General features: G+C 29.7%; 1 protein-coding gene and 2 long non-coding RNA genes across 3 annotated transcripts in view; all 3 read left to right on the top strand.

Annotated features, from left to right (window-relative positions):
* The first annotated feature begins 408 nt into the window (after window positions 1–408).
* On the top strand, window positions 409–2,052 carry LOC111709104 (uncharacterized). The gene is made up of 3 exons (XR_002766788.1): window positions 409–714; window positions 1,744–1,812; window positions 1,891–2,052. It is a non-coding gene; the product is annotated as an uncharacterized LOC111709104 (long non-coding RNA).
* Window positions 2,053–3,444: 1,392 nt separating this feature from the next.
* LOC111709103 (uncharacterized) lies at window positions 3,445–4,845 on the top strand. Its single transcript, XR_002766787.1, has 3 exons — window positions 3,445–3,497; window positions 4,031–4,131; window positions 4,784–4,845. It is a non-coding gene; the product is annotated as an uncharacterized LOC111709103 (long non-coding RNA).
* A 463-nt stretch (window positions 4,846–5,308) lies between these two features.
* LOC111709097 (uncharacterized) overlaps window positions 5,309–10,654 on the top strand; it is a 9,062-nt gene continuing 3,716 nt past the window's right edge. Inside the window, exons 1-6 of the mRNA XM_023482696.1 lie at window positions 5,309–5,373; window positions 6,105–6,155; window positions 7,070–7,158; window positions 7,215–7,262; window positions 9,406–9,514; window positions 9,817–9,948. Of these exons, the coding sequence (XP_023338464.1) occupies window positions 5,329–5,373; window positions 6,105–6,155; window positions 7,070–7,158; window positions 7,215–7,262; window positions 9,406–9,514; window positions 9,817–9,948 (474 nt within the window). The 5' untranslated portion in view covers window positions 5,309–5,328. The remainder of the gene's footprint in view (window positions 5,374–6,104; window positions 6,156–7,069; window positions 7,159–7,214; window positions 7,263–9,405; window positions 9,515–9,816; window positions 9,949–10,654) is intronic.

The following is a 10,654-nucleotide window of genomic DNA, read 5'->3' as shown; positions in this document are numbered from 1 at the left end:
ATTATTTACGTATTTTATTCCAAAGTTTTGAATTAAATATTCAATAAATAGGAATATTATTGTCCTACTGGATTCTAATTGGTAAACAAAATTATTCAAAATTTAGGTAAAATTTATCCAATATTATTGTTGTGATCGCGCGATTCCGAAATATTGAATAAAATATACAATCTCAAATTTTACAGTGTAAGAGAGTCTTTCCCACAAACTAACATGTTCTCATCCCGATATCATTGGCTCAAATGATTTAAGTTTGAAATATCAAAGATTTATTTCATCAGGTTTCAAATATATAGAAATTAGAAAATGTTAGTTTGTGGCAAATACTCAATTCTTTTGAGTCTGAACGTATAATCCCTTGACCGATTTGCTTCAAATTTTGATAGAAGAACTCGGAAGAACCACGGGAATGTTCTTATTTTGACTTACAAATTTACAAAATTCGTCTATGGAAGTGATCGATTGCAGAGCTTAATAATCTTTAATTTTTTTTTATAAAATCCATTGCCCAGTAGTTTTTTATTGTGATTTTTACTTTTTTGTCAAACAAAACAAAAAAAAGTAACATTAACGGCAAAAAACGTAATGTTCCGCATGATAACACAAGACAGTTGCATAAATAGATAATAACGACAATGTAACTAGTTTACACGATATCGACAGATAACAGCATTCTCTTTTTACCCTCTTGAAAAAATGTTTCGTAAAATCCAGGTGAGGACAAATCTTTCACGTGATCAATTTTTTAAAGAAAAATAATACGTTATAATACTTTAATTTAAACTATAAAACTATACACTGCTAGAAACTAAACAGAGGGATTAGGTCAACTTCATGCGATATTTCTGGTGCGTGCAACTTTGTAAAGGAATTTAGTCGCAAACTCTGATTTTCTAATCCCTTTATCTTTGCAACCCAACGTCGTAAACCTTAGACATTTCAAAAATATGAATTCTGTTGGATCAAATAAAGGTTTGAAATAACAAAGGTTTACATCATTAGGTTACAAAGATATTGGGATTGGAAAATTTGAGTTTGTTAAAAAGTCTCAATACCAAAGTACCATAGTACCTTCTTAATCTCAAGTACTGATTTGACATACAAGTAGGATAAAAGCAGAGAAATTAAGTCTTTACCACAAACCTTATTTTCTAATTCCTTTATTTTTGCAACTGTTGCTAGTTATTATTTGATCCAACAGTGGCCGAATTTAAAGAATTAGAGCGGCGGTTTAAATTTAAACCGCGGTCTAAATATGGTTGGTTCCACTTAAAAGTGTATCAAATGTTTCAAGATTTAAGCCGGCGCTAAATTTAAACCCGGTTTTGGCGGATTTAAACCGCGGCTCAAATTCTTTAAATTCCATCTCAGAATTCATAGTTTAAAATATCTAGTATACTTTAAATTTTAGCTGTGTATTCTACTGTTTAGATACTTTATATTTTAGCTGTGTATTTTACTGTTTAGTATACTTTATATTTTATCTGTGTATTCTACTATTTAATATACTTTATATTTTAGCTGTGTATTCTACTGTTTAGTATACTTTATATTTAAACTGTGTATTCTACTGCTTAGTATATTTTATATTTTAGCTGTGTATTCTACTATTTAGTATACTTTATATTTTAGCTGTGTATTCTACTGTTTAGTATACTTTATATTTTAGCTGTGTATTCTACTGTTTAATATACTTTATATTTTAGCTGTGTATTCTACTGTTTAATATACTTTATATTTTAGCTGTGTATTCTGTTTATAACCAATATAAGTTTAGGAGAACAACTAGATGAAAATGATCTAAGAAAAAAGGTAAAGTTTTTGACCTTATACTTGTAAGAGAAATTAATTCTTGTTTTCGTTTAATTATTATTTTTTCTTGTTGTTTAGATCTTTTTTGAGGAAGTTGTTGAACCTAGAAACATCAGAATTACAGGAAAACATTGAAAAATCTAATTTTGTTTTTGTAAACATTTTTAATGAAGCCATTTTTTCGGATTTAAGGAAAAAATCATAAATGACATTGAAAAAGGGTTTGTAGTAACTGAAAAATTGTCTCAAACTACAATTCGTTGATCCCTAAATCTTTGTATTCTGAGAATAAATACCTTTGATATTTTGAACTTTTGAACAAAAATAATCTATTAAATATTCTGGTCATAGGAAACTATTATGTAAATTATCAAAATTATCAAAATTAAATGCTTTTAACCTCCTCGGAAACTAAACGAACGTTATATTAGGTTGAAAAGACAGAGAGGTTAGAAGACTGTATTTATCATAGATAAAGATAGATTGCGCATAAGACGACATTTTTCATCTTAAAAGATATAAATGTACAGAGATGTTTTAAAGATATTCCTATTATATAGATTAACTAGGTCGGTTGTTAACATTGGCTGTTCTTATATCATTGAGTACTTGTGGTGTACATGAGTTCTGTAAAAAGAAATTTAAGTTAGTTTAGTCCTTCTCATGTCCTTCTTCAGATCTCGTTAATATGATATATTGCTCAGTGAAATAATATGATATTCTCAAGATAAAATTCACTCCTGAGTGGTTTAATGATTATGAAATCCATTAAAACACCAAACCACCCCGCTTATCATTGAAGTACACTTTGACCACTAGAAGTATGAGTTCGCGGACTGTATAATTCTTGGTGATTTTGCGTACATAAGCTATCTATGTGTATTTATTTATCTATGGTATTTATGTTAAAGTTTTGATTAAAATGAACTCATTGAATAAAAAAATAATTATAATAGTTTTCTTTAAAGGTAATGTAGCAAGTGACTCTCTGATTTACATGCGGTATCCCTTAAACCTTAGGTAGAAATTCTTATTTTTTAGTTGAAAATTTACTGTCATGGTCACAATAATAATAGAATAAGGAAATCTCCGTCATCCTTACTCGGACATTAGGATACAAAGGAACAATAGTCAAGTGGCGGGTCAATTGAAATGATGTCTGCATGTGTCCCTTAAGCTACAGATTTTTATGATTTAAAGATGATTCTTATCTCCACACGAGTATAATCCTCTCCAATATCCAACCTGAGAAGGACGGAACGGTTCCAAAAATCTTAAAGAATCTGAGAGTGTTCTCTAGGTCACTGTTGGAGCACAGGCAGGATGTTCTTCATTTTTTTTAAGTACATTTTATTCAATTTTAAGTAAACAATTTATTCCACATTTTACTCCTAATTTCACCATCTCTGGGATAAAATGTACTTTATTGATCCTGACACTAAAACATTAAAAACTTTAATATTCAAACATATCAGGGAATCTAAAACTAAATACAATTCGGGAGTTTTAAAATTCCAAACGTTAAATTTATCGATATAATGATTAAGTATTTTAAACCATGTTAATACAATATTATGTTACGTTATATTGAATATATATTTCGAAATGATTTTGGTTGAAAAAAAATGTTGTACAGTGAGGGCACTCCAGTACATCTCATGTTCTTAACAGACGAACAATCAAAGGTTATTTAATAGTTACACTTGAAAAAAAAAATTAAAATTTATAAAGTAGCATGTACGATTCACAACGGTTCCCCTTAAACCTTTGTCCATAATTTTCTCTTTGAAGATTATTTATTTTCAAATTCAATTATTTTTCTTAAAAAGACTCTATTGTACTTGAAAATAATTAGCTATCAATGTCCTGACTGACCTAGGAGGAACATTATTCTAATACTCCATACCCCTCCCCCTCTTCAACACTCTTTCACACTCAACTAAATATAAGGAGAAGGTCAAACTGTGATAATTTATTTGCTTACATATTAGAAAGGAACTGTGTTTTTGCCACAAACTAAAATTTTCTAATCCTTATATATATATCTTTGCAATCTGATGGTGTAAGCTTTTGATATTTAAAACTTGGACTTTTTGAATAACAGAATTCATAGTTTGAAATATCAAAGGTCTATAGGTTGCAAAGATTTAAAGATTAGAAAATCTAAGTCTGTGGCAAACACTCAATGGCTTGCTTCATAAATTTAGTTTTAATTAAGTTTGAGATACAGAAGGTTCTCTTGGAAGAGATAGGTCGTCATCTCTCCTATAATGTATTCAAACCTACCTTCATCTTGAATAGGAATAGAATATTTCCAAGGTGAAACAGCGAAACCCATAAAATGTGTAATAGAAAGACGACATTTATCAATCTTCTGAGTATTAAATGTTGTTTAGACGCAAATAGTTTTACAAGTAGCTTAACCTAACTTTTAAATCAATCTTCTGAGTATTAAATGTTGTTTAGACGCAAATAGTTTTACAAGTAGCTTAACCTAACTTTTAAAGTGAAATTTACACTGCACAATTGCTGTAATTTTATGTACAGTGAAAACTTTCAAAAATCATAACTTTAGTCCAACTGTCGTCCTCCTATTCCATGATTTTATAGGTTCTACAACTAAGTTACGTTGTACTTATGTCGATTATTATATATATTTTTTTTTTTATTATTATTAGCAAATAGTGACTACAAATGTTTTTGACAATACCACCATTCTTTAAGGACGGAAGAGGATATAAAATATATCGAAATAAATTTCCAAACCCGAGTTTTTCTACCTGTGAGAGTAAAACCTTTTTTTGCTAGTTTGGACAATTTACATTTACAAATGTTTTTTACTTAACATCTTTTTCCGTAAAGCAAAACAAAAAAAATAAAATATATAACCAATTGTTAAATTCTTTTAAAACATTGAATTTTTAAAATGTTTTTGATTTCACTATTGTACTCCACCTAATGTATTGTCTAGGGGGCTAAAAGTGGAATATTTAAAGCTAGAGGTTTTCTCTACTAATTATAAACAACAAATAGGAATCCAGTGCAGTACAGTGCAGTACGGTATGCAATACAATACAGTACAGTGCAGGACTTTACAATACAATACAATACAACACAATACAATATAATACAAAACAATACAATACAATACAATACAATACAATACAATACAATACAATACAATACAATACAATACAATACAATACAATACAATACAATACAATGCAATACAATACAATACAATACAATACAATACAATACAATACAATACAATTCAGTACAATAAGATACAATGCAATGCAATGCAATGCCATATACAATACTATGCAATACAATGCAATGCAATACAATGCAATGCAATACAATACAATGCAATACAATGTAAAACCTACAATACATTACAATACAATACAATACAATACAATACAATACAATACAATACAATACAATACTATACAATAAAATACAATACAATGCCAAATACAATTCAACTGGATTGAATTGACTCTAGATGACATGAGAACATATTTTGGAATTGTTTACGAAGATTACGAAATTGAGGTAATTTTTTTCTAAATTATTATAACCATTTATGTAGGCTTCTGATTTATAGCATTTATTTTTATATAAAAAGTTAAATTTTGGGAGGGGGGGGGGTAGTTATATTTTTAAACTTTCAATTCAGACATCCTTGGAGACACATTAGATATATCTACCCTGCTGCAAGCCGGGGATATAGGAGACCCAGAAAATATACTTAGATAGAAATATATCAGAAACTATTGAGGCTTCGCGCCACTTAAATTCTCACTTTAAACAAATCTCAAAATATTTCATCTTAAAGGGACTGTTACCGTAATTTCAAGTGAGCTATCATTTAATGGAACAAATTATTGCATTTAAAAAAAAAAATGTTTATGTGCACAATTTTTGTGTAGTATCGTTAATTTTGATCTCGATATCTCCAACGCGTCGGAGCACTTTTAGTTTTAGGATAAATGCTTGATCCCTTGATTTAAGTTATCCCTACAGCTGGTATGACCAACAATGCAGACATTTAAAGGTTGCAAGATCTCGCGCAGAAATCGATGAGAATTTTGCCAATTACTTCCTAACACTAAAGCAAGAAACAAGCGCTCTATATTTTTTAAATGTCTTAATGGTTTTGCGACACTTCAAAGTCGACCCGGTCAATTGTGAAGTTGTGACTTCAGGGGAAACTTGCGGAAAGTGTTCACAGGTTTATTTTCATTAAATGATTTTTAATTATGAAATATATTTGTATATTATAGAATGCAGATGGAACAAAAACTGTTGTACATTTTCATACAAAATACAGACAGGTTAAATTTTAAATTAGTGCAAATATTTATTTCTGTATAGAATATGAATTTTATTTCATTTAAAAAATGTATTTCGGACTTTTTTTGGTGCTTTCGTTTCACAGAAATTTTTCAAATACTTGTTTCTCATGATTTATATTATATGGCTAGAGCTGAGAACTTTAGAATGGTGGATATCAGGATTAATGCTTAATCCTCTGTTTTTGCTAATCTCGAGACTAACTTAATCTCGAGATTATGTTAGTCTTGAGATTAAATATTTAGATCAACAAATTGGATTCTAAGAACGCCAGATTTGTTCGTTTTCTTGACTGAAAGTGTCCTTACTTAATTTCTCACCCATTTATCTATTAATACATTAGTTAAAATTGGTTACAAAAGAATCTCAAACGTATTATTAAATATTTTTCTTCACCGATTAATTTACAAAATGGCTGACAACAAATTCTTGATTTGTTAGAAATTGCGGATTTCTCTCATGGGATAGAATTTATTTACAAGGCTGTCATTGGTCAATACAATTTACGAACTATAATCCTGCACTCTCATTGGAGAAAATAATGTAAGGATATCCAAAGAGAGAGAAAAAGAGTGGATTAAAAGACTAAAATTAAAAGTTTCCAAAGAGGATATTCGGATTAAGTAGTTGGGATTAAAGGTTATCCATTCCAAAGTTCCCAGCTAAGATTCTAGAAGTTACATAACACTATCGGTGCCCTTTAAACCTGCAATTGAAAATTTCCAATCTTTGAAAAAAAAATTAAGGATTAACATTTAAATCTTTATCTAAGAAACAAGTAGAAACATTTTGCCTTTTTCTCTCTTGAAAAGAAATAAATTCTGTTAAAATCCTTCCTTGTCAATGATGAATTTTCATAAAAAACCCCGCAACTAAAATTTGAATATGTTTGCAGGACCTATTCTATATTGGACCGATGTATCATCTAGAGTTCCCTGGCTCCATCAATATTTTACTAGTTCTAGATGTAGATCTAGAATTCAAGTAAGAATTTATCAAAACTGTAAAAAATACTTTTGTTATTTTTATTAACTTTTTAGAATAGATCTGCTAGAACTGTGGAAAGAGCATAAACAAATGAATGCTAGGTAGATATTTTTATACACACAGGGATACCCACAAAGGATGAGACTTAAACTTTAAGTATACTACAGTTAAACCTTAAATGAGCCATACATCGAAAGAATTAATCAAATGTTGTCTTGACAATTGTTATACTATGTTTATAGTTACATGTTACATAAATCTCACCTAATTTGCGAAAATAAATAAATAGCCCTGAATATGCAGGACCAGTGAGCTTCATATAATCATTTAATTAAAAAACTAAATATCTGCAACATTTCATTATCAGAAAGTGAAGATTTCGACATTCTTTCGATGTATGGCTTATTTAGAGTTTAACTGTATCTAAAGGTTGAATTAGGGGTTTTGTATTAAAATTGCATATGTAATGATTATGTAAGAAAATGAGAAAAAAATTAAGACTTTATATATACCAGTCGTCTCTGAAGTCTCGTGCTTTGTGAATGACCCTGTATATTGATTTAGAAATTGATTATCTTATTGAAAAAGAACAGAATCCAAATAAGCAATGAAATCCAAATCCATGCTATTTTCAGTTTGTAAAAACTATAAGGCCCAGAAAACTGTGAAATATCTAGACGACATTTAAGAAACCAATTTGATGTTGTTACTAAGTAAATAGGTGTAATATCGCTTCAAAAACAACCTATTAAGTAACATTGTTCTGTCTTTCCTGCCAAATTTCTGTGTCTCATCATGGTTAGACTATTTAAAATCATAACTTGAGACTAATAGTCGTCTTCCTATTCCACAGATATTTGCATGTAACTAATGTAATCGAAAATGCTGTCATCTATATATAGATTTGGCTTGTCTGTCTTTTTGTTTGCTTGTCTATTTGTTTCTATCCATTAAACGTCAAGACGGCTGAGCCAATCAGGCCCAAACTTTTTGTGGAACATCACATGACCCCAAAGAAGGTTTATGGTCAATCAGACTTTAAATAAGTAATCTTAAAGTATTTTTATCTTAAATTATTTAATTTTGTAAAATTTTGAAAATGCGCGAAAAAATATTATGAAATCTGCAAATTAAACAAAAAATATTTTATACTGTACAAAAAGAAAATGATGTCATATAAAGCCACAATTAAAAGTTGAAAAAGCTTAGTTACTCAAAATTGTGCTTCTAAGATATCTATCTAGACAGTTTTATTTTACATACAGGGTGTCCCACAAAACATGACAATAGCAAGACGACTTGAAAGTCGTCTTTGATATTTAAATTTATTTGTGACATTTAGTCTTCTATCTACTTTAACATGTATGATTCTTGAAACAATTATCACATAATTCTCCTAGCCCTGGCATTTCCAAAAAGTGGTCTGCGTTTTTTGTGCTTTCAATATTACCGGAGATATAAAGAGTTTGGTTAAGATTTCAATTTTGTTAAATAAAAGCAAAATTGTCGAAATCTGAACGAAATTGTTCATATCTCGGGCAATATTGAAAGCACAAAAAATGCAGACCATATTTTGGAAATGGCAGGACTAGGGGAATTTTGTGATTATTATCTCTAGAAATTTACTTCTAAAATTAGGTTGACAAATAAATACAGCAAATTATATCAAAAATCAAGACGATATTCAAGTCGTCTTGCATACTGGCATGGTTCGTGGGACACCCTGTAGTTTAAGGCATTATTTGAATAAAGATTTTTTTAAAGGGACTTAATTCTTCATGACTCTCCATTAGAGTTAAATTTGTCCGATTGTATCCTTGCAAGATTTCTTTGACTAAGAATGAATCATCTTCTCCTTAAAAGTAAATTATTTTCAATTATGGTTTCTCAATAAAGAGATTTGCGCAATTTTGCTACATTAACAAATTAGAGAAAATTGTTTAATTAAACAATTTTCAGCTTGACAAAATGACGATATCTTCTTCTTTATTGATACAAAAATGTGTAAAGGGTACTGTTCTGAATCTGGCATGCCCCGCTATAAATTGAACGTTCATGTTAATTTACAAAAACCGGCCCTTTAATCCCTTTAAGAGATAGTTTTTGACTTTTCGTTATAAATTATGCCTTGTTATCAAGCACAATAATACTCCTTGGTAATCGAGGCAACAGTTTAATTCTAAATGTTCTTTTATTGAGACTTTAAAACATCAATTTTTACTAATCAAAATAATAATCTTTAAGTCAGCTGCTCGGGATAGGGCCGGAGCTTACTAGATATTATAAGAAACGAGCAGGAAGCTTCATTGAAAAAAATCCGGGAACTATGGTCGGTGAACCTGGAGCATGGCAGGTAATTGTCATTTTTAATGAGAAAAGCAGAGATGGAACTTTTTGGAATATGAAAAATATTGTTTATCTGTGTACACAGATCCATATCATTAGATGTTGAAGCTAATAAAATTTTTGTTTTATAATGACATAAAATATACAACAAATCAATAGTTAAAACTAGTAATTTATCCTTGTTCAAACTGAGCTCCATAAAAAAATGTCCAACCTAGTATTTTTTGTTTCAAATTTTAAAGAATGAATAGCTGCTTTAATCACATATTTCTTAGAAATTTTTTACTTTAAATTATTTTCTCTGTTTAGGGTTTTAACAGCGGAGTAGTTGTTTATCATCTAAAGAATATTCGAGAAAATCAGCTGTTTAATCAGCTGATCACACCGGACTTTTACAAGATGGCGGCAGACAAATACTTTCTTGGCGGAGTTGGGGACCAGGTGCATTTTTAAATAACAAAATTCGAAAATATTAAATAACAGAGAGAAATTTGATTGTTTAATTGTACCACACAGTTGTACAGTAAGACCCATAAGACTGTGGAATAGGAAGATGATCCATTTAAGCAATCTTTTGTGCATTCAGTTGATGTAAAAATGTAATTTTTTTTCAAGTTTTTTTTGTTGGATTGTTTTTTTTTTCAACTTCATTTCTCTTATATCGTCGGAAACTCCTATTTAAAACACTGTTAAGGTCACCATTGGAACACCTTTTAATTGCATCGCTCGATTTCTATTTTGCTGGGAACACAAAAATAATCAGAATAAATGTATATCTAGGGTCTGCTTACTCTGCTGGGTTGGTAGTAATACGAAGAATAAATGAGTATCTAGGAATAGTTTACACTGCTGGGTTGGGAGTAATATGAATAATAAATGTATATCTAGGGTCTGCTTACTCTGCTGGGTTGGTAATAATACGAAATAAATGAGTATCTAGGAATTGTTTACACTGCTGGGTTGGGAGTAATATGAATAATAAATGTATATCTAGGGTCTGCTTACTCTGCTGGGTTGGTAATAATACGAAGAATAAATGAGTATCTAGAAATTGTTTACACTGCTGGGTTGGGAGTAATATGAATAATAAATGTATATCTAGGGTCTGCTTACTCTGCTGGGTTGGTAGTAATACGAAGAATAAATG

This window comes from Eurytemora carolleeae, unplaced genomic scaffold (genome assembly GCF_000591075.1).
Source record: "Eurytemora carolleeae unplaced genomic scaffold, Eaff_2.0 scaffold833, whole genome shotgun sequence".
In the NCBI taxonomy this organism is placed as follows: domain Eukaryota; kingdom Metazoa; phylum Arthropoda; class Copepoda; order Calanoida; family Temoridae; genus Eurytemora; species Eurytemora carolleeae.
Note: the sequence above shows the minus strand (reverse complement) of the source record. Positions and strands in the feature narration are given on the sequence as shown.